Genomic DNA, 24,430 nt, shown 5'->3' on the forward strand with positions numbered 1-24,430 from the left:
AGACCTACACCTAAGAGCAAGAGGCATGCTCGTACTGTATGCTACTCCGGTGCCGTAGAGAATCCGAAAGAAAACGTTGGAAAGTCCTAGGAATAAGATATTACCGCTTGATGTGTTCTGCTCGGGGATATCAGCTAGGCCATGAATTCGGTGAGGGCATGAGACGTACTGTACCTCCCTGCATAATACCACATCTAAAGGACTGCCGAGAACAATCAGCAGTATTGGGCGGTCAGCGCTTTTGACCCAGAAGTTCTGGGGCCACATCTCTATTAGTGTTTCCATCAATCCAACATTCATCAATCCAACATTCGTCATGAACGATGGTCTATCTTTCCGCTCACCAAGCATCACGCAAACGCCCTCCTCCCGGCCAGACAACCCTAACGTAGCAGACAAGAATGAAGCCACCGAAATTATCCGCTGACCGGCTGAGGGTAAGCAAGTCACCGTATATTCTAATAGAACATAATTCCGGGGGTCTAGGATGAGGTACGAGTATAAGTGAATGCCTCCTGGCACCTATGTTCGCTAGAGTATTGACTCTTCCCTCCCTTTTCCAATAGGCCAGGTCACTTATCGTACCAATCCATTTTCTCCCACCCTATCACCCCCGAGCTGATCTCAGGTTGATCTTTTCATTCATACCTATTTTTCTACCAAATTCTAGAAGCCCCATCCTCAATCCCTCTAAATAGCTAGTGAGCAATTCTCTATCAAAATAATGCGGATTTTACGAACTGACGAAACACAAAAATACGGCCAGCCCGGCCCCACCCTCCACCGCGACGCACTAGCCGAACGTATATTACGAGGGTCGGCCATCCTCGCGCCACTGCAATGACCCGGTTCAAGCTCTCGGCCCCACTCTGTGGTGCACTTCTGCTTGTTTCTGTGACATGTGCCCCGCTAGCGGGACAAGATCCCGCAGAACCCAATCTCAACGTCAACATAGAGAAGCACAGGGACGTAGCAGAGGAAGACAGGACTAAAATCAATCCCGTGGAAACCCATCTTAAGTGAATATCAGCGGCCCGGAAATTACTATTTTTGTTGAAGGGACGAATGATGAAGACCGGCTAACATCTATAAAGGATAAAGCGCGATGGGCCAGATAAGCTAGTGGTTCGCAGAAGCCTCCTAAGCTTAGTGAAAAAACCCCCGAGTACTAAGCCACCTGCTCCCGCGCAGCCACCAGCAGTAGCAGCAGCAGCAAAGCCTGCCGCTCCAGGCGGTGGTCCTGCGCCAGTTCCTGGCACTGCTAATCCTCCTCCTGCAACTGGTGCCGCTGCTCCTCCGCCAGTGACACAGCCACCGAAACCGTCGACACCTGCAACTCCTTCCCCTACTGCTGCTTCTCCCCCTCCGGTCACTCCACCGGTCACTCCACCCCCGGCCGCTCCAGCTTCGTCCAACCCTCTCACCAACTTATTCCGTCCTTCCCCTACACAGCCACAGGTTCCCGGCCAGCCGGTTCCAGTTTTGACCCCAGGTATTGGCTCCCCTATTCTTGGCGCTCTTGGCCATACCGCTAACACCATTTCGAACCCTATGGCCCACCCAGGTATGGTGCCAGGTATGGGTGGCATGCCGGGTATGGGCAGTACACCAGGTACGATGCCACGCATGATGTCAGATATGGCGCCAGATATGACGGCAGGTGTGTGCCAGATTTGATGCTAGGTATGATGCCAGGTATGGGTGGTATGCAGGGTCTGGTGCCTGGCACAGGTGGCATGTCGGGTATGGGCGGCATGGGTAGCATGGTAGGTATGATGTCGGGTATGGGTGGCATGCCGGGCATGACGCCAGGGATGGGAGGTACGATGGGCATGTCCGGGATGGACGGCATGATGGAGATGGGCGGCATGCCAACAATGATGGGTGTACTGGGCATGGGAGGTATGTCGGGGATGGGTGATATGGCGAGCGCAATGGGCGGCATGATGGGTGGAATAAGGCCGTCTGTGATGCCCTACACAATGGCACACATGGGCCAACCCTTCATGATGGGTGGTGCGGGCAGCCGCATGAGCAACATGATGGGCAACATGGGCAATCGCATGAGCGGTGCGATGGGAGGTATGCGCAATAAAATGGGCGAGGGTACGAGCCGGATGGGTCGTAAGAGCAGAATGTCCTCCTCCAGCCGTACCGAAAAGCCCGCCTCCCCTTCCACCGATACGGATGAAGATGTTGACGACGAGGAGGACAGGGAGGAGGAGTAAGCCACTCGCCCCAACTATCCCATACTTCCCATTCCCCACGTTGTATCTTTAAGAAAAAAAACCATATTCATTTCCCTCATCTTTCGCTTTCCTCATCTTTATTTGTAAGGTGGTTTCCCATTAAGTTTTTCGTCCTCATTACCATAGTTTAGAAACCACTTGTTCCTTTATTTTCTGGAGTAATGCAATCACCATAAATGACAGATCATGAGCCCTCAATCTCCCCAAATCTCCGGTAGACGCCGGAGCGGGGTTCCTCCGCCCCGCTTGGGCATTTCATACCTTGGCTCACCGGGCACACACCCCTCCCACCCCCTCGCCTGGTGACCGATTTGAAGCGATGGGCAATACCCGCTCACCGAAACCAAAGCTGATGCTAGCATATTCATATATTGGCAGCGCGACCGGCAAAACCCTGGTGGTAACGCGGACCGGGGGATCACGTAAACCGGCCGGCTAAGGAGCATGAAGAATCACTCGATTAACTAGCTCATACAGTACCGGTATCACGCAGCGAGGTCACCAAAGTTAGCCTACTATATTCCCCTTTCTTTATCTACTTATCCACTTCTTCCTTCTCCTGTGAAGGTTGTGACGCTATATCATGCACACCAACCTACCACCGATACTAACTCCCGTACTCGAGTAACCCTTGGAATAATCAAAGGCCGGAAGGAAATCTCATTACCAACCAACCAATACTCCAACTCAGCCGGTAGCTCCAATCTCACCGCCACTTGGGTCAATTCTACCAATTTCTAGTACTTAGGACCCGGCAGGGCGCATACAGACGTGGTTTGCCGGCACGATCTGATCGTGTGTGGGGTTCAGCTACCCCCGCTGCGCTAGGGCAGGTAGGTATCGAAGGTAGGGCTGGAGCGGGGGATGAGCAGGGGTCACGCCAGTGGTCGGTGGGGAGGGTAAGGGTTGACGGTGGCAGGGAAGTACGATGACGGTTTGGGGAGGATCGGCGTCAGCAAGGAGAAGAGTGGGTTAGGCGGGTTAGGGGTATCGAAAGCGGCCGTCCCCGCTGAATCTGTGGGGTAGAGAAAGAAATGGGAACCAATGAGGAGCATGATACTGCACAAGCGCTTCAGGTTGGATGGGAAGAAAGAACCAGAAATTTATAGATTCGACATAGCTGGTCTTAGAAAATTCATTATAACCCCCCGTGGCATCGCCACTGTCCTGTCCGCCCATCTCATTATCCCCTTGATCAAGAAAGATGGGGGCCGGTGGGGTGTTCGGCGTGATGAGGTCTAGTGGAACCCCCTTCTCAGCTATCACCGTTATCATTTCCAAGCGCGACCACCATCGCCAAAACCCTAACCCGAACGCACGCGCAAAATTGCCCTTCAGCTCACCGTATTTCTCTCGGCGGCGCTTAAATCCACCCCAACAGCTGCGGGTACCGTGATACAAGTACGATTGTCCGTTGACTGTCCGATGGTGCATTGCGAGCGTGGGGTTTGAGGCTTGTTGGTTGGGTGGGTGGGTGAATGTGAAACGATAACTTGCGTGTGCGCACAAGAACCGAGGATCAACCCGGTGCGCGAGTACTTGTATGATACTAACTAGTACGGCAGCCGACCGTGAGATTGCCACCAGCACGATATGTGGTTTTTCATTGTGGGCGACAATTCGAACACCGGTGCGCTCCGGGTGGGGAATGCCTACGGTTTGAGTACGATGGACTCTGTGTACGAGTACAGCACCGTACTGCCCTACTGGCACTGCGGCATTCCACTACATACCTTGGAGCTGCAGCATCGCGGAAGCCATCCCCGTCCCGGCATCTGGCTCAGTCGGTCAATGTACTTTTCGCGCGAAGAATGGGATTGTGATGGTTGGGGTTTGCCAATAAAATTTGTGCCCTTAAGTACTGTACTTGCGCCGTACCCGTGTATCTGGCACAAAGCACTCGTACAATAGTGCCGGTAACTGAAGAATGAGACAGGTTTTCTTTTCCACTGGTTGGGTGGCCTTGTAACAATTGCTGCACTGTGCTTGTATCATATCTTCAAATACCGGTACAATATGATACTGTGCTTAGGATGTGAGCAAACCTGCAATCAAATTCTGTCGAACTTTAGCTCATTCGTCGAAATTACTATGTGTGTAACCGCACCCCCCCCGCAGCGACTCGGCCAATCGGCCAATCTGCGTTTAAACTTGGAAGGAAAAAATATCGGTCGAACTCTTATGCCTAGAGGCTAGAGAGAATCCCGTTCCCTAAGTGGTCGAGAGGCCACTAGGCCAACTAGAGGGGTTCGGTAAACTTACCCTTGATACCCTGCACTCATTTCCAGTTGCAAGTACTCGAGTATGGTACAGTAACGCCATTTGTTGCGGAAATATTCTCTAAATGGGCAAATCGAGAAATGCCGGGACGGGGATAGCAAGTTTGGTTGGCAGATGCGTACTGTGCGGTAGTAGGAGAAGCTGTTGAAAGATGGCATTATTCCGCCGCTGGTACCCTATCGTCTCCACCCCAATCGACTGGTCGCTGGACACGTGTTGTGCACTGCCGAGACGACACCGCAGCTCGCTGCAGCACCCGCCTCTCACAGAACGGTACTTACCGTAAAAGCACAGTGCACTCACCAGTATCACGAGTAGTATCATACTCGAGTACAGAACAATACCGGTATCAAATCGCCACACTCAATCATAACACCGACAACAGACCTTGCTCGGTCCCTAACGTGGGTTAGTGTTTCTCTAAAATCACGACGCAAAATTGAAAATCCCGCTCCAGCTCCTCCAGCTGCGTTTGTCTGGCGTAAGCGCCGGTTGCGATCATCAAGCATAGAGCACATACAATTTCCGAGCATGGGAAAGCACCTAACTCCCTTCTACGAATACAGTCCTCTACTGGTAGAGCGGCTTCGGGATAAGCGAGACCAGGTTGGATCTTCATTCTGCTGTCCCGGGTGAGCAGTCGTGTCTAGTGCGGGATGTCGGGGTAATATCTTACTTTGCCTTGACGATTTGTTATTCGCGATGGGTACGGTAATCGTTAGGTAGCGTTCGGTGGCAAGAGACGGTCAAGTTATAGTGCTCACCCCACATGCGCTGGGGAGGAATAGCGCTATGATGTGTCGCTTGGAAGGCTGATGTTGAGAAGGACCTTGCAGGAGCGGTGGTTACAAGGATAGATCATGAACCCAGGGTACTCGTATGGAGCAGGGGTAGTCATCCTCCTTTATGGAGGTACAGTAATCTACCAACACTGGGAATACCGTAGCGTGCGCTCCAATCCAAGGCCATGAATGAGTGATAGGAAAGGTGAAAGAAAAATGATAATAATTAGTAGCAGTTGGCCTTGATCATGATACCGGTATGTTTGGTTTCTTTAGATCTTGCTTTGTCGAGTTCAATGTCTCTGAATTGGACGAGGTTATGATGACACATCCTACAAGCGCTGTGCCACTACGAGTACTGTACCACCCACTCGTATCCTCTGATCCCTGCTGCATATGATACCATGAATTCATGATCTGCCCTTGTATATACTCGAGTACACATGGCCCTGTTCAATGCGAAGGCTAGTGGAACGTGTTTTCTATGATAATAATATTTATTATGCAGTTGCCTGGCATTGTTGAGGGTCTGGTTAGGGTTACTGTGTTAGGGTTGTAGCATGCGGGTACAGAATAGGAACAGCTCGGTGTTGTATCCGAACGAAACTCCCGGCTGCGTCGGAGCTCTCAAGTGCACTCGAGTAGCCATCGTGCTTGCAGTCTGTCCCGTGGTCTCGATATTTTGCTCTTGTTTCCGGGGTGTTTAAAATGGCGCCCGCTTGGGCTGAATTGCCGCAAATCAACTATCATGTTCTTCCTTTATATTGGTAGATGGTGGACACCGTAAGGTATCGTGTTATGATATCGTACCATACCTATAACCCCTAGCTTAAGCTCAAGGAAGGCGGTCATACAGTTGGCTAGTCGGATGGAACAGAGCTTGGTCTTCTGGCGGAGTTCGGGTCGGGCTAATTTTCGGAGCATGTAACAACAATCCCGATGCCTAGAGAAGAGACCTAGCTGGAATCGCGACGATCAAGTTGTTGGAGAAGCTTGACAACACGTTTGAGGTACTGGCGATGGGCTTTTTGTGGTAACGTACCCAATCGGGAAGCGGGCCGACATGCCGAAGCGGGCGGCACAGTGCGGGGTTGCAACTACCACATCTCATCAACCAGAAGCCAACAAAACTTACAATAAAGAGTATCAGCGAACACAGCAATGGGAAGAGTGAAAGCCAGAAAGGAGGACCTTTTGGAAAAGAGTATCTTAGATGCAATTTGAGCATTTCAGAAAGGCAATTACCCATTGATAACAGCAACAGCCCAAGCCTTTGACCTTCCTAGATCGATGCTCGGGTATCGGATCAAAGGCGAAAGAGTCTCCCGACAGGCAGCCCATGTTGAACAGCAACTCCTGACCCCAGCAGAGGAGAAGGCAATTGTATGCTGGATTAAGAAGCTTGATGATTGGGGGTTTCCTCCAAGGCTAGATATGGTAAAGGGAATGGCTAAGATGTTGGTGGGAAAGAAGAAAGAGGGGGTAATTGATACAGGAGTCAGAAAGAATTGGTTAACCCGGTTCCTGAATCGTAATCGGGATATAGCCTCACAATATAGCAGTTCTCTGGAATGTCAGTGTGCCTACGCCAATGATCCAAATAAGATAAAAACTATTTTCGCAAATTCAACCGCCTTTGCATGGTTCATAATTTACAGCCTTACCATATATACAACATCGATGAGAAGGGATTCATAATGGGAATATCAGCGAAGACAAAGGTCATCACCCGAGTGGGGAGACAAAATCCCAGAATTACTCATAATGGTAAAAGAGAGCTAATTACCAACTTGGAAACTATATGTGGTAATGGTAGTTTTTTACCTTCTTTTTTTATTTTTAAAGCAAAAGCAGGACATAGTATGGGATGGTGTAACTGGTACGGGTACTTGGTAATTGGTTTTGTTTTATGTTTTGTTTTAAGTATCGCTTTGATACTTGGTTTGTTTTAAGTATCGTTTGATACTTGGTTTTGTTTTATATTTTGTTTTAAGTATCGCTTTGATACTTGGTTTGTTTTAAGTATATTTTGATACTTGGTTTTGTTTTATGTTTTGTTTTAAGTATCACTTTAATACTTAATTAGTTTTACCAGAGTGTATCGATTGATACCTTTGATTAGTTTCGTTCATGCTAGACATGAACAGATTTTTGTATTTAACGACCGCCTGTTTCTACGATAGAAAAGGCAGACTTCGACAGACAGTATTTCAATATACTTAGTTGAACGGTTACTTCTTTGTTCCTCAGTACACCCTCGAAGCCTCCTTTAGTTCTCAGCTCTCGCCTCCTCTCCGGAAGAGCAGGCCACCTGCCAACTATCGTATCCATTACCGATAACGTGATTAGCACCTTGCGAACACATTACAGATGGTATGTGAGTCTTGATGATCCAGATGTATTATTAGCTTATTCAAATAAGGGATGGACTGATGAATCTCTTGGGTATGAGTTTATTTCTCGACATTTTGTCAAATTTGCACATTCTCTTTCTTTATTAAGGCAAAAGCGGCTTCTTATTTTAGATGGACACTCTTCTCATCTTAATTGGAATTTCTGCATGTTTTATTTGGATCATGATATTCTTTTACTCTGTCTCCCCTCTCATTCTACTCATTTACTTCAGCCCTTGGATGTGGCAGTCTTTAGTCCACTTCAGCATTTTTATGGGCTTATGGTAGATGATTTTTCTCGCCATCAAGGAGGTAGAATACATAAAGGCACCTTTTAGTCATTGCTAAAAAAGGCCTGGAAGGAGGCAATGACTTTGAATAACATTCAGGCTGGATTTCATGCCTATGGTCTTATTCCTTAGTCTAAAGGTTGTCCTGGATCGTTTACAATTTTCAACTGCTCCACTTTATGCCATCCCACTCTGTACACCAAATATTACTTCCTGCCTACAAACACCTCACAAAAGCACTGATTTCCAGTGAGAAACCAATAAGGTCCTAGCACTTATTGGAAAGGTTTCTAATGAGAAACTAAGGAAATTGATAACACGTTTGGGAGAACTTGGTGTGATAGTGCAAGTCAGCTTTGATATTGCTAAAGAGGAACACAGACTTGACTGTCAAGAGACTATTGCTATTATGCAAAAGGTTAATAAATGTCATCTTACAACTGCATGGGTTATTGATGGTGTGGAGGCTATGCATTTATACCAAATTCAAGAAAAAAAAGATCATGATAAGGCTACTCGTAAAGCCAATTTGAATCACAAACCTACAAAAAATACTCCTCTTATACCATTTCAGATCACACCAGTACGCCGACGCCATATGAGCTTTGCTTTACTAACTTCTCCTGGATCAATTTCTTCTTCTCCAGAAAATATTACTATTACCAGTGATAGTAGTAATACAACGGAATTCTCACCAACTTCACCAACACCTCCACCTCGCTGCTCCCGCCAACCTCCTCCACTTGTTCCCCTCGCTACTCCTACCAATAGACGACTACCCACAGCATCCTTTAAAATGGTCTTACGAAATCCAAATCCTTAATTTTTGTTCCTCTCTTATCTTTTCTTTGTTTTGTTGTCTTTTTCCTTTTTCAGCAGTTCTTGGTAAATTCTCTTTTTTCATTATAAATTTTCAATGCTAAACTCTACCTCATACTTCTTATCTATTGATCTCTCCTCTTTTTGTTCAATTTCGTTAAGAATTGGTTGAATTGTCATGTTTTCTGTGGGGGAGTCCCGGTGGCCCGCTTCATGGTGATGGCCCGCTTCGCCGTTGGGTACGTTAACGGCTGAATGCCGTGTACAGTGCATCGAACAAAGCAGCTGGAGCGTGCCTGAACTAGAGCCTACGAGCACTTGTGCAAGCATTTCGGCGTTTTGCCCACTTTTGTCTTATTAAAAATTACCTTACTTCACCCCGATAGCTGCCTCACTTATGATCTACGGCGCGCGTTTCGGCTTGTTCCAGAAAGGCGTTTAACACCTGACTGCATTCCCGCTGGTTGCTGCTACGGCCCTCCCTATTATAATGCCTTAGGCCCCATGTCAACATTTCCATTCTTAAAATCCTCTCAATCACGATTGCACAGTGCTCTCTTCACGCTTTGTAATCGCGGCCACCAATTAAATCTCGAATACGCTTTGATGCAGTCTTGACTTTGTATGTGACCACAAAGCGCAATCCTGCCACTATGCCGCATCCCATTTCGGGTGGGGGTTAAAAACCACCGGCGCCACATCTCGCCACAACAGAGTTGGTTGAGGTGTCACAACGCCAAACTAGCCAACCAGTGGCCATCATAGCGGCGCTTCGCAGGGGTGTTTCGTTAAAGGTTGAGTCCAGTTTAGGAGTCAATGAATCGAAATCAGGCTTTACCTTACCGCAGTTCCGTAGCAGCACCCTTTTGAGGATCCTCGCTCTCTCCCCCCGCCCCTTCTTTGGACGTCAAACTCTTTTTCTCCACTTCTCCAACCCTTCTTCTCCCCCCTTGCAATCCTCAGCTTCCCCAGGTACAAACAAGGTGTGCGTGCGTGTGCGTGCGTGTGTGAGAGAGGAGAATTCAATCACTTTTTCACTTTGACTTCAGCTTGCACGCGCTACCTGACTTGCCGTGCGATTGATTGATTGCAAACGGTTCAAACTGAAATCTTTTCGAAGCCGACCGAACAGCAAGAGGTGGAGGAGAGGGCAAGAATAAGGATAATTAAAATATATAAAAAAATAAGAGGTGACTTCCGCCATAGTAGAGCTACGCTACCGTACCGGTGCCATCCATCGTGCGTCTACGGTATTCTATTGTTTCCTCTTGCTGACGGGAGAAAAACGAGACGAAGGATCCACCACTAATTAATCCCCTTCTTCTCTTCCTTCTTCAATCAACACGCAATTTTGGTTTGTTTGCCCCCACGCATCCACCCAAATCGTTTTGGTCGACCCATTTGTCTGGAAACTGACGCTGTACGAGCACTCTCTTTGGTCTTCTCTCAGCCGCATCTCGTTACTCACTGGTGCGTGTCGGCAAGGGTGACGAATCATCACCGTCGCAGACCTTGGATTTCGTCTTCGCCGTCTTTTTTCCCCTTTTCTACTTTGTTTCCTTCTTCCTTCCTCCCTTCTACACATCCGGGATCCATCCAGAGCTCCCGAGCAGGACGAGATGTCTAACAATAATACTACTTATAATACATCGTTCGATCAGACGAGGTCCCCGATGTTTGTGTCTCTCTTTTCGCCTCTCCCGGATTTTCCCCTTCGCGTGCATTTGAACCGTTTTTGAGCTAATCTGGGCGCCTCAACTTGCAGAAATTTACCTCATCTCGGATTGCCCGCGGCTTCGCTATCCCCGGGAACCTTCAAGACGAATGTCAATCGGGCGAAATCCAGACGCTGGGTTGAGGCGAAAACCGTAGATTATGGCGGTGGTGGATGGGGTGATGATAGTGATTTTGACGACGAGGAAGATTATGACCCTCCGCCGATGGGTGGTAGGGGTTCTGCATTGCAGAGGAGTAATTCGTTTGATCGAGGCGATGACGTTGTGAGCCCCATAATTGGAAATCGAGGAAACGGAAGCGCGGTGCCTCGGATAGAAACAACTGATGCGGATATCACACAACCCTTACCGCCCACCCCGCTTGAATTGGAGCAGAGGGAGAGAGCATTGCGTGACCAATCTCCCTTGCCTCATCCTAAACATCAGTATCCAATGCAGCCCAAACCTCAACTATCCACGCTTCCTTATACTCCATCGGCAACCTCGGGCCCGACTCGGACGCCTTCTTTACCAGATATACCAGCAGGATCGTTCGCGGATCCAAGGGAATTGCCGGACCCACCGGTTAAGGATAAAATTCCTCCGCCTTTGAGAGCGTCTCCAAACATCTCTGCGGTTCCTTCCCCTCCGCTTCCACCACCCTCTCCTCTCCGAGAGATCGGCGCATCAGGAAGAGATGTGGTGCCGCCCCCGCTTGGAATGGGGCCTGGACCGTCGTCAGTTCCACAGCCGTATGCGAATTTCGCTCCCTTCGCCCACTCCTTGGCCTCAGTGGAGGGTCCATTGCCAATCCGCAAAGATTCGTCTCCGACCTCGGGGGGTGAAGTTGCGAGAGCGAATCCCTCACTACATCCGACTCCGTCCCCATCGCCCCCTCCTGTGCCGCAGGAGGAGTCAGAACGCCCTCAATATCCTCCTCAATGGGGCCAGGCTCCAGGTGGGAGCCCCCCTCCACCGCCCCCGCCAGCAGAACCGTTAGAATCCTCCAATCAGGAGGTGACGGCTGATTCCGGTGGAGGCAATCGGGCATTCTCTGGTCCGGGGGGAGGAGTGAAGCTTAATGATGATCAGAGTGATTTTCAGGGTCAGCAGGTGGGGCATGTCCATGCCCATTCCCCTTCCCCTCCTCGTGAAATTACGTATTCCCCGCCAAGTGTCCCACCACCATCACAGTCAACCTCACCCGAGCCTGCGAGGCGCTTCATCCGCCCGGCAGAAATTATGGCCCGAATGAATCAAGCAAAGGGAAAAGGGGTTGAAGGAGATGGGCAAGAGGGAATTGCCAACATGAGCCCTCCAGATAGTATTACCTCCATTCCATGTTCTGGCGGGCCTAATAATTTGGGTCGTCAATCTACTGAGTCGCCTCCTCTACTAGGTGCTAAGAGTCCGGAGCGCATTCGAGAATTGAGGGAGAGCCTGGGCAGACCGAGCAGCCGCCAGAGCAATAGCGAAGATTCACGCCCCGGAAGTCGTTCTGGAAGTCGTCCAAATTCAAGAAATGGCTCTCGTCCGTCTTCTCGTCAAGGAAGGGTGACTACCCCTAACCCCTACCCTCCGCCAACTCGTGCATTGCCAGCTGTACCTGGCTCGCCTGTAGTGCCAGTGGCCCAACACTTCCAGCACCCAATGGATTCTGTGGTCACTAGTCAGAATGATATTGCTAGAGAAGAGCAAGCTATGTCTTGGAATGACGACATCATATCGGGGTACGCCAATTCGCCAGAAGAAGCGGGGGATTCCCAGCACACAAGTGCCTTCCACCCGCCTATAGAGGCGGGTGGTGATGGAGCATCTGTTACGCCGGTATACCCAACTAATCACCCAACCCCGGATCCTGGGAGATCGTATCCAGTACAGGGCCCACAAATGGAGAGAGTGGGATTTAGGTCAATGGTGGATCACGCTTTCACCAGACAAGATACCTTGGTACCGACACCTATTTCTCCTCATAGGGGGGACTTGAATAGTCCTCCAGGAGACATGATATCACCTATATTGCCACGCGATATCCCTCTTCCCAAGTCTTTATCACCACCAATAATTAGTGCCCCGGTTCCTCCGCCTAGATCACTGTCTCCCTCTGCTGCTGGTGCACCGGGGCCCCCACCCGGGTCGCCACCGTCACCTGTTAATGTGCCTCCTCCACCACCCAAGTCTCCATCGCCATCAATCCTTAGCAACCCGACCCCCCAGCCTAAATCATTGACCCCCCCGTGTCCTGCGACGAGACTTGAGAGCCCAGCATTGTCGCTCAGTACGGATCTGAGCAGATCATCATCGCCAATGAGTTCGATGGGTCCTGGGAGGAGCGCAACTCCGGTAGTTCCGTCTGTTGTGCCGGATGGGGTAGAAGTAGAGTTAGATCAGGTCACTCCAGACACGACTGGCCCACACCGTGAAACCGAGAAACCGGAGGTGTCTGATACACGGGCTTCGGCTTCAGGGTTGAGTCTTTCACTACAGCCAGCAGGAAATAGTGGCGATTCCGTAGCAAGCAGTCCAGAGAAGGATGATCTTGATCGCTTTTTAGGAGAGCTGGTACGGGCTAACACTCCTACACCGCGTTCTCAGACTGCGTCGCCTCAACCACCACCTAATAGAGCTTCTATGGACAATGCCGGCCAAGTTGTGCCTCCAGTTCCAGTCGTTCCAGAACCCCCATCTCCACCACAGCAGTTTGTGGATCCCGTGCCACAATCGCAGTTTCAACGTCCCAACCCAAACAGGGAGAGCATTGGTCTTCTAAGTTTGTATGATAGCTATTGGACAGATGAAAGTGTTCCGCCTCCGCCGATGAAGAATCCTCGCAGGCCTAGTGCGACCCCAGAAGCCGAGGTTGCGAGGCAGGAATTGGAGATTCTTGCTCAAACATCTGGATCGGGTTCGGAGCAACGGCCCACTTCTCTGCAACCTGTCCCATCACATTCCACCGCCGAGCCTCATACTCCGGACGGGAGATCTGGGGTTGCACTCCCGCCTGTCCGCATTCCAGAAAATACTTTCCATGCTGACTCATCATTACCGACGCCTGCATCGGTAGTGGGAACTCCAGATTCCGAACTGATGGAGATGATGATTGCCCGCAAGCACTATCTTGCACGCACTCAGACTGGACTTTCTATTAGATCCGATAGTACCGGCAGGGTGATTAGTGACGATGTGATAGTGAGGGTTAAGGGTGATGAAATGATGTTTGAAAAACCTGATGACGTTGCGACGCCGGATGTTGAGTTCAAAGGAAAGGCAAAAGAAGTAGTTATTGGATCAGAGGTAGAAAATGCAATGCAAGATCAGAGAGATCAGAAGATTGAGGAGATAGAGGCTGCCGCACCGGCCCGTGTTATTGGGCCCGATAGTGAGGGCATGGAGGCAATCGGTGGGCCTACGAGAGTTCCTCGCCCGGAATCACCTAAAGGAGAGGACGATGGGGACAAGACTCCTATGCAGAGTGATTTCGCAAGGGAGCTGGTGAATCAATTTTCGCGCCCCCAGACTCTAATGTTGAAGGATACTATGCCGATGCCCTCTGGAGTCTTGGTTATGCCGCCTATGCCCCCCAAAGAGGAGGGAGAGGAAGTGGCCCCGGAGGTGGTGGATTTCAGTGCCAAGGATGAAGATGAAGAATTAGTCACTTCGGAAACGGATACAGTCGCGTTGGGCAAATCACGTACGCAAGGCTCAACTCAATCAGGCGTGCACCCGAATCAGCATCCTCCAGGTGACATTGATGTTGGGAGAGCGAGCCAGCATTTGCAACCCCGGGACATCGCCAAACTCCCGGAACCCGAAGATAGAATCACTGCTTATGGCCAAGCAATGCAAGCCATTTCACAGTCTCAGACGGGATTGAACGATTGGATTAGTTGGATGATGGAAGAGAACGGTGGCCAAGAGTTGCTCGAGACTCAAGTTGAGCAACGGCCGGGGGCGGCAGTACAAGTGTTGAAGAAATCAACCAGCAAAGCATTCATGGGGGTGGGACGGCCTAGTGTCGACGATGCTCCGAATCGGCCTCCACAGCAATACCAACATCAGCCAGTCGCGCAACATGCTGACTGGGCTCCACAAGCTCAGGGACATAGTGGCGACGATGACCCGAGAGCAAATACAGCTTCCCAAGCACCCGGCGCGCCTGGTGGTCCTGTTAGTCCAGTGGTTGACAAAGCGCGGGGTTTTTTCAGCAGGCTAAAGAAGGTATATCTTGTCCGGCCATCGCAAACCTTTGGCGTCGCTAACGGAATCTAGGGTAATAACAAGGAAGGGCAGGATGGAGTACTACTGGTAGCACAGCCTTCGCAGAAGGGACAACAATATCTTCCCCCGTCTACTGCTGGGTCTTTAAGGACTTTAGCATCCTCTGGGTCGTTCCAAAATTCTTTTACCGCATCTGGCTTGGTTGGTGCGCTACCGCCTAATGGCGATCAGAAGCAGGGTTCGCAAGGACAGGTTACCCCCACGCAAGGTGTGTCCCATCAAGGGCAGCACAAAGGACACCCTCAGAACCTTAGTCAATATCCTCAAGGCCCGCAGGGTATGCATAATCCTCCTCAAGGTCTGCTTCAGGATACAGATCAGGGCCCGCATCATCGCCAAGCAGGACCTCCACAACCACCAATACCCCAAGGAGCACAGCCCTTACCACAACAGCGGGGCTATCAGCATCGCCCCCAGCAGCAGGAACAGGAATACGGTCAATTCAACAATGGAGGACAGTTTCAGCAAGGGTTAATGGGTCCACCTCCACAACGTGGACGCCCACAGCCTAATTTTACGGAGCGATTTCCGCAGACATCTCAATCGCCTCTTCCACCACCCCCGGTCAAGGATCAGCCCCCCCAACTTGCCATTCCCATTTCGCATCAACAAAAGACACCTGAGGGGTACCCAGTTACGCAAAGCCAACCCCCACAAGGTGCACTGACGCAGGCTTCCCTGCCCCAGCTGCCTGGTCAGACAGCAGGGGATAGACCCCCTGCGGGTAGTGGGTCCATACCGCACTCACAGGGGAGTGGGGAGAGTCCCGGTCATTCTCAACCACCACTGACTGTTTCACTACCAACAGGGCGTAGCGGCCAGAACACATATCCTTCGCCGCCTGCACCCCAACACCCATTCCCGAAGAGAACAGATAGCTTGTTGTCCCATACCCAAAGACAGAACTCTGCTGTGAATTCTCCTGTGACTGCGCAGACTCCCGGCAGAGCGGATTCACTGACTTTTGCGCATGAGCACCTTCCACCGCTTCGACAATCATCCACAAGATCTGATTCCTTGGCCTCTTCTATCCATCCCGGTGGGCCTGCGGGTCGGTCGGATTCCATAACATCTTCCGTAACGAACAGTCCTACCCACCCTGCCAGATGTGATTCGTTGAACTTTGTTCAAAATGGCCGCCCGCCACAGCAGAATCTTGGTTGGACAGGTGGTCCCCAGGGACCTCCCACGAATCAGAGACCACCCCAACATCAGAACGGGTCTCCTCAGCCGCCCATAGCGCGAGCCGTAGATACTGAAGATCCCAATCCTATCAGTAGATCGTTCTCAGATAGGTTGCCTAACCATTCCGATAGTTACGACCACGCGGGTGTAGCAAGGTCTCAAAGTTATCACGTTGGAACTCACCCTCACAGTCCTAATGAGGGTCACCAGCAGCAAGGCTTCATGTATAATAAACTAAGGGGGCCAGAGCCAATCCAGGAAAACCCCCCAAGCCCGAGAAGACCCGATGATGATTTATATGCGCCGCCTGCTCATCTTCGACAACAACAGTCACCCCCGACCCAACACGACCAGAGAGGCAAGGAAGCTCAGCAACGCCCCCAACAACCGTTCGACGATGTCCGGGAGCGTCCATATGCCGCTGGGCTCGGGCCGGCATCCCAACCAGGAACTCAGGGCTATCCACCGCAAGGCCCGCAAGGCCCATCGACGCTAAGGACTGGCCCGGAGCCTCAACAGTCTAATGGGCAAAACAGGTTCCTAGGGCATTTGAACCAAGGGCCGAATCAAACGCCGCCTCAAGGCTATCAGAATAGTCCGCAAGGGCAACAATTCCAGCCTCGGGGCCCTTATCAGGAGCGTGGCCCCACCCCTCAGGGGCAATATCAACCAGGGTTTCAACCGCGTGCCGCTGGATATCAAACGGCTCAACCACCCCAACAGCAGCAGCCACCACAAGGACAGTTCCGTCAGGTCTCACCTAGCGCAATGGGTGCTCCTGGCTCGCTACTTCGCCAGCACGGTCAGCCCCAGAATCAACCTGAGCCCGAACCAGGACTCAAGAGAAACTCAACAGGTTTGGTGAAGACTTTAAGTAACGTTAGTGGAAGGCGGGAATCTACAGATGTAGGATCTCCCGAATTCCAAGGTAGAAACTCGCAGGGTCAATATGAGCCATCTACGTCAAGTTCGCAGGGGAGGCGACGTTCGAACCTCTTTAGTAGCTTGAGTGCTAAAGTGGAAAAGACTGGAAAGCAAAGTCCGAGTGAGAAACAGGATCCTAAACCAGTTGAAAAGGCTCAGAGGAGAGGTACTTCTTTTCTCAAATTGAAGTCTAAGGAGTCCAAGGATAAGAGGAATTCCGGCGGTGGTGCTGGAAAACCTGCCCATAAGAAGGGTTTCTCAATTGTAAGTTCTCGGATGGGGGGCGTTGGGCTTAAGTCGTTAACATATTCAAAGGATGTCTTTGGGAGGACTGGATCTATGTTGAGCAAACTATCAAAGTCACCTAGTCCCTCGCCCAAGCAGCGGCAACAACAGCAGGGGCCTCTTCACCAACAGCAACAGGGCCCCCCACAGGGGTTTAGTCAGCAGCAATTTCCGCAACAGCAGGGCCCACCACCGCAATCTCAGTCAATTGGTCCTAGACCTGATATTGGATCACAGAGCCAGAGTGCTTATGCTACTAATACACAGGCATACCATACTCCCCCACAGCAACTGCAGCCACAACAGCCCCAAGGCCCCCCTAGACAGTGGGATGGCCCTCAACAGCAATTAGCGCATCCTCGGGGCCCAGTAGGTCAAGCCCCTCCTCCACAAATTAAGACTTTGGAACCTATTAGCCAGTCGCCTCCCAGTCAACAACCGCCTTTGCCGGGGCCCGACCCTCAAGAGCCAAGATATGATCGAGTTCCTATTCCTACGGGTTATGGTAGACCACAAGGAGAGTTCTACGGCCCATATAATTCTGGACAGTCGAGCTTTACGCAACAGCTTCAGACCCCACAACTGCAGCTCCCGCCACCGCAATCACCGGAGCCATCTCAGGGCTCCCCAGCACCACCAGGTCAACAAGGGCATTCGCATAGGCACTCTGATCGTGGGGGTGATGTGCATCAAAACAGCCAGGGTAGAGAACACCGTTTGTCCGTTGATCACAAACATAGTCCAGATTTGTCCCACCGGGGATCCGGGGTCCATGGAACCCCTCCCCCACCTTCCTTAAGTCCACAACTTTCCCGTCAAGGTACTCAGGCGTCGCATACTCGCTCGGTTTCTCCTCAAATATCCAATGTCGATGCTCACTCCGTCAGAAACGCTCCCATGAGCTCTGTTTCGGAGAATCCCACAAGGGCTGCATCTGTGTCTAGTGCCCAAGGCCCTCCACCATCAGGCGAGGGTGACAGGTCTACAACTGGATATGTATCCCCCCCACACATCTCCCCCCAGCCATCTGTGAGGGATTCAATTAGATACGCTTCTCCTCCTCCTCAGGCATCCCATACCCCCCCACCCCAATTGGCATATCCTGTCGCCTCCCCGGTCGGCCTCCAACAAGCTATGAGTGAAATGGAATACGAGATCACCCGGCGCTCGTCAACAACCCAATCCATGGCACCGCCCCCTATCCCCTCGAAACAGCCTGCAATCCCACCAGTCGGCTCCTCCCCAGCGATCTCGCAAGCTGCAAAGCCCAGCTCTCCGGCTCCCGCAGTCGGCTCCTCGGTCAACGTGGGAAGTCCCCATTCACCATCCCCACCTCCAACTACGGCTTCCATAGCTACGGGTAAAACAGCTGGCACATTCTATACCGAGGACTCGAACTCTTCATCGTCGAAGGCTGGTACCCCCACGCGCGCGGTTTCCCCGGGACAGCCGGTCCAGAAGATTCCCGAGGTGGATTACTCGCAGGAGAAGATTGCCATACAGGATGGCGTCGAGGTGGAGCCGCCGGCTAGGGGTGATGACAATGATTATGAACCGGTAATGTCAGCGACGGCGTATCCGGGGCAGGAGTGGGATCCCGGCCACTTCGGATGGTAGGGCGGAAGTGGTTGGGGAGTGGAAGCGTCTGCTTGAAGTTTCTTTTTTGTTCGCTATTTTTCGGTGGTGTGCTTTGCGTGTCGTTGGGGCGGTTAGTTTTAGCTTAGTGTGCTATCATCTCCTGCTTTTCCTTTTCCTATTCTCCTCTTATTTTCTTCCTTTCTCACATTGTCTCGTTTGACCCGATCCTTAATTCCAAAGGCGTAACTCCCTTTTCTTCCTTGCTTTTCTCTATTCTTTATTCCCATCTTCTCGTTGAATACCATTGTTGTGCCGTACCTTTCCTTTCATTTTCTTCTGCCACATTCTTCAGTAATTCTTTGGAAGTCTGTTACCTTACCTTTTAACTATCGTACCTTTTTTTCCCTTTTTCCCCCTTTTTATCTTTGCCGGTTTCTTGTATGGGGAAATATACCCCGCTACTTCTTTCATATTTCATATCCCGTCGCTTGACAGTCCACTTTCTTACTATCCTATTAGTAGCCGTGATGATGTATTATATAAATGAAGGGATAATGTATCTCTCTGCAATCCTTAACACGGTCCAAGAGTAGTCAGTCGGAACTGGTGATCTCGGGTGGTGATGTTTGTGTTGTGGTTATGGGGAAATATATCCTCAAAATCCCACAATTCCAGCATCACCCTCCCAATTGCACTCCAGCAATGTCCCATACAGGCGAAGGGCAGCTCCGGAAGCAAAATAATCACTGGTACTTGAGTATCAGTCGGGATAACTCATTCTTCCTCCGGCAACCCCCTGTTAACATCCTAGAGCAGTGGGAGCCCTGGGTTCGAGCGACATGGCGAGCGATCCGTCGCTGGCCGAGGCCGGCAGGATAGCGAAGTACGAGTAGTTGATGGATCCAGATCAGCACTATTGGAAAAAATGCCAGTGTATTTCCCTATTTATCCAAGCCTCTTTAACATGTGCAGTACATCATTTTTTTTTTTTGGAAGAAAGATTTTATCATATTTTCGAAAACAACATATTCCCTAATACGCTATCATTACGAGCTATGAAACACCTTCCGCTGCTATCCACACTTTACCACGATAGAATATGATTGGCTGTCATACAAACGAGACTCCAAAGTGTTGGAATACACGGATATCATACTGTATTGATACTAGTATTGTGGAGGTTCACGATACTTGGCGGTTGAGCTAGCAAACTAGCATCAAGAGGTCTGTGTGATTCTGGATACGGACAGCCACAATAGGGGTACTCGGGTATAAAGCTACACCCCCAAGCACCATAGTTAATCAAGCAATTCTTCTGCCGCAATTCCTCTTCTACTTGTCGATATCTATCTTTGGTTTACAACACAAAGGATCCCACCTGATAACGAGTGATTCCCCATGCCTAGACCAACGATAATCCCCGACCGCCCAAGTCCACTCGCCAAAACCGGGAGTCCGTCCACGGGGGCATAAGCCGCTAGCCGAGGCACGGCAATCGCTCTCCTCCCCCGGCATCCCTGAGGACGGGAGGATCACGTCGATAAGCCGTCCGGGGACATCAGATATCCCCAGAAACTGGTGTGTCCTCAGTTGTGCCGAGAAGGAAGTGTGCAATCCTTGCCGCACAGCACGAGCAAGGTGCGTGCTGAAGGGTATAAGCTTTCGATCCTGGCGAGTAGTATAATGTTCCAAGGGCTCGCTCGGTCGAGTACCGCTCTGCCGGTTGCAAGGGCTCGTCCCCGCCTGTGGCGGGTAGGGATGTAGTCTATAGCTTGGAGCAGGATTGCATGTATCGTATCGTACCGTCTCGCAGCGGGCCCGTTCTGCGCTATAGCACTTGAGGGAAGGTTAGGGTTAAGCTCTCCTGAGTGGTTCCTGAAGAGCATGATTCCCCCCGATCCTCCTCCTGCCGTGCTTCACGGGTTGTTCGGTAGCCATGATGACTCATTGTGAGGGGGTAGGTAGGTAGGTGGGTAGGTAGGTGGGTACTTACCTCGGTAGTAGGTGGATTTGGGTTTTCTTTTTTTTGTATAGGGAGTTGTGTTATTGAACGTTGGGGATGGTAGAGTAGAGAAATTATTATAAATGCTCATCAATGAAGTCTAACGTCGAAACTCCTTTGGCGGAATATACGGAGGTACACAAGTAGAATACTGTATCAATGATAATAATGATAATTATAAATAAACCCCAGTTTTAAAATAGTAAACCGCTCTGTCGATAGTCCCGGTCATGGCCCATGGAGCTATCGTAGCTAGCCGGAACGCCCTAGAATGTTAAACCAACGCCGAGCTGCGAGTTTAACCAAGGGATAAATATGGCCCGCTTGTGACTGAGATCTCCTCGGCACTTCTCGGCATTTAGGAGAGAGGCTTGAGAGGGGCACAATCCTGGTTGTCAGACATGACCCACTTTTCAATAGACTATCCTCCATCCCGGAAGAGATACTTTATCGTTGCAATAGCTAAGTTATCCCAAGGCTATCTTCTTGGGGCTACTAATATAGCGCAGCGATGGAGAAATGGAACCGGGTGGGACTCGACCATTATGGTGTAGCTCTTGTTCAACGCTTTCTATACTAATAGTCCTATAATTTAATAAAACATAACGAAATCATCCCGATCCCCCCCAGAGAGCACAGTATATACCACTTTTTCCACCCATGTAGGTCCCCACTCCCTCGCGTACTCCCGGGATAACCAATGAGAGGCGTATATCTAGAGACATCTCCGTAAGTCGCAGTAACTCCAGAATAAAAGAAAACCATCTACAACTCCACGATCAGCTACGACTCACTACTCTCTTCCTCAACCAACTCTAACACCACTCAGCAGTTGACAAGACTAAATATCGGCCGCGGGCTTCAACCCGAATATCTTGATGTCCGCCTCCGGTTCCCTCCCTCCCCCGACGTCCGCATCGGTTTTCTTTGTGAGCTCCTGGGTGCTCTTCCCCCTGTGGCGGATAACCGGAGTGGTGCAGACGCCTTGAATGGTGAAAGCGCACAAGGCATTCGCGTAGGCGGAAGTGAGCACTATCGCGAGGGAAATTTCGTTAGCAAGGGTTCGCGGCCAGCGGATGCAGAGTGAGAGCTAGCGTACCACGGAGACTCATGATGAGTGATGCTTGATCGTTACAGAAAAGTAGATTCCACCCTAGCACTCGGAACCGGCGAGACAAATAAACTTATGATAGCTGGTTTTTCGCTTCCCGTGGGTTTCACGAGTCAGTCGTCAATACTCCGGCCAGAGGGGAAGGAAGATGGTGCGATATTGGACAGACTTACTTGCTCTGCTGTGCGTACAAGTACTTGGCCGTTTTTGCGTGCGATGGATCGCTGCTTCACACAGTGGTCCGGTTCACGGTAATTTAAGGGAGCCTTCATTTCGAACCCTGATTATAGATTTTTTTTTGCTGTAAAAACTCTATTCTGCTTTGGGGTGGAGCCGAGACGACAATGATCAAATTGCAATGATGAGGTCAATACTATCAGAACTTACTCGAGTAACCTTTCCTCGCCTTCTGTCCTGAAACTGCGAGAAACCCGCAACCATGTATCATGAATAGTGGTGAATAAATTCCACGGCTCGAATCTCCCGGGACCTCCCATAAGCCTAATTATCGACAATGCCAGCTTCGGCTCATTGTAGCAAACCCACGGCAGTCTCCAATCTACCAAGAAGCTGCGCTGAATACGGTCCATTCAGTAGGATTTTAGCTGTGAGGGGGGAGTGTATTTCGAACGAGTTATGGCATCCGCACGCCAACCGCTAACATCAGGCCAACTGTGACTTTCGCTTTTGGCCCGAACCGTCAATTGTGTGATTTCTTGCGGCGACTCACATTTTGCCGTTAATATTTGAAAAAGAAAAAAACTCCTCAACTGAGCCCTGCGCAAACAAAATGTGACTGCGGCCTGGTCTCACGCTAACCGCTTGTCGTCGGTCACGAAAGCGGTTTTCGATGTCATTGACGTGGTTATTCTCTGTTCCATGATGTTACTTAAATTTATTCGTGCGAGGTGCGTTTGCACCGGAAAAGGTTTGGAGTGCCATCGCATATCATTGACAACCGGAGATTGGCTTCACGATTCTTGAAAACAAGCGAATCATTACTACGAGATATGGCGTCGTAGGGGAAATATGTAAGAGAAAATATATGATTCATTATACCTTATTCGTCGTGTTTGAGAAAACCCTAGACATGCTTCCCCAACCCCCGCAAACAAGCAAACCCGCAGCACTCTGCACATAAAAGCATACCCCTAGCCGAAGGGAGGGATTTTCTTCGAGCTCGCTTGGCTCATGCCTGATGTGGGAGGAAATTAGGACTGCAATGCTGACGGTGCAGAGGTGGAGGCACGATAGGAAGCCTTGTTAGGGAGGTTAGTTGGCAGCGTGGAAGTAGCGGGAGAGGAGGAGGAAGAAGTAATCCCCTCGTTTTCACAGTGACTTCGTGCATCGCTGGGGTCGTTCTCCTTGACTAGCGGAAAAATCAATAGGCCCAAGAGGAGTTGGGGGTGGTTTGGCTGGAACCTGGAGGGGGATTATTAGTTTTACCAAAGTAGATATTATGTCGCCCCCCAAGTTGCCAGTCGGTGAGGGGGAAAGGTAAAGTATAGTATAGTACTCGCCCACATGGACATGCTTCGGGCAATACTTATGTTCACGCAAGCTGGAGCCTGGCGAATGCTAGCCATCATCCACCCAGCTCCCCGAGCCACTTCTCCATTCCCCGGAACACCTTTTCCCTCCTCGCAGACCTCCAAACATCTATCCCAGCTTTGACTGCCAGCTCCACCCATATGCCAAAGTTCCACGTGGTCCTGCTTGACCTCCCCCCCCCAATGGCGCAACAAGCCCACGCCCTAGAAGAGAACTTACACCACCCTAAACAAATTCAACATCCGCCAGCTCCATTGTATTTACCGTTCTCCCGGACCCTAACCAATGAACCCGGATCCCGTGACTCTGTGCTCGAAACCCTGTTCCCGCAGTGGACCGAGTTCATTTGCAACTGGTCTGGGTCAAGATCACTCCCTTCAGAGAGCCGATTTTTGACCAGGAAAGTCGGGTGAGGTGGCTGTACGAGGTGCTGGTGTCTGGGAAGAGGTGGGAAAGCATAGGGGAGGGGGGAGTGTGCTGGATTGCTGTTGAAAACGAAGAGCCGCGAATGCACGATGAACCGCTACATCATAATCACCAAAGATCACTCGTATGAATACTTGTCATAAGATTTGCTGCCACCGGACCAACACTCATATCATAATATTATATTATCATAGAAAGGGTAAGATGCGGAAAGGAAACTTGATCCTATTAGACACCAAATACAATTTTTCATGAACAATTGCGAAAAGCTCTACCAAGGAGTCGGAGACCATCAAGTGGAGAGATCCGATGATGATAGTGAAGACAGCGGTGGCTACAGAAGCAAGGATTATGTAGACGAAAGGGGATCGAGAGAATGATAAAATGCCAACAGGCGAGGACGATGACATCGATAGTGGTTATGCTCTTGGAAGTGACGAGAATAAATTTTCCGGGTTCAAATTTCTCAGCAGTTCTACTGCGAGGGGGGGTAAATGCTACGCATAAAATAAAGGTTATCGATGATTCAAGCTCCAACGAGGTCTGGTAAGGTTACCGCGCC

The 24,430-nt window shown here is 50.4% G+C and overlaps 4 protein-coding genes; 2 read left to right on the forward strand and 2 right to left on the reverse strand.

The window, feature by feature from the left end:
* Window positions 1–1,754: 1,754 nt before the first annotated feature.
* On the forward strand, window positions 1,755–2,431 carry GSTUM_00006541001 (uncharacterized protein; the record flags this gene model as incomplete). XM_002838714.2 has 1 exon in its annotated part: window positions 1,755–2,431. The coding sequence occupies one exon, from the start codon at window positions 1,755–1,757 to the stop codon at window positions 2,226–2,228; it is 474 nt and encodes a 157-aa protein (XP_002838760.1). The 3' UTR covers window positions 2,229–2,431.
* A 799-nt stretch (window positions 2,432–3,230) lies between these two features.
* On the reverse strand, window positions 3,231–3,683 carry GSTUM_00006542001 (uncharacterized protein; the record flags this gene model as incomplete). Its single annotated transcript, XM_002838715.1, has 1 exon — window positions 3,231–3,683. The coding sequence occupies one exon, from the start codon at window positions 3,681–3,683 to the stop codon at window positions 3,231–3,233; it is 453 nt and encodes a 150-aa protein (XP_002838761.1).
* Window positions 3,684–10,008: 6,325 nt separating this feature from the next.
* Window positions 10,009–10,708, reverse strand: GSTUM_00006544001 (uncharacterized protein). XM_002838716.2 has 1 exon: window positions 10,009–10,708. Exon 1 carries the CDS (start codon window positions 10,396–10,398, stop codon window positions 10,123–10,125), a length of 276 nt encoding a protein of 91 aa, XP_002838762.1. The 5' UTR covers window positions 10,399–10,708; the 3' UTR covers window positions 10,009–10,122.
* An 8,966-nt stretch (window positions 10,709–19,674) lies between these two features.
* GSTUM_00006546001 (uncharacterized protein) lies at window positions 19,675–20,895 on the forward strand (the record flags this gene model as incomplete). XM_002838717.2 has 1 exon in its annotated part: window positions 19,675–20,895. One exon carries the CDS (start codon window positions 19,675–19,677, stop codon window positions 19,879–19,881), a length of 207 nt encoding a protein of 68 aa, XP_002838763.1. The 3' UTR covers window positions 19,882–20,895.
* Between the last annotated feature and the right edge of the window lie 3,535 nt (window positions 20,896–24,430).

The sequence above is a fragment of the Tuber melanosporum genome (genome assembly GCF_000151645.1).
Source record: "Tuber melanosporum whole genome shotgun sequence assembly, scaffold_27, strain Mel28".
NCBI lineage: Eukaryota > Fungi > Ascomycota > Pezizomycetes > Pezizales > Tuberaceae > Tuber > Tuber melanosporum.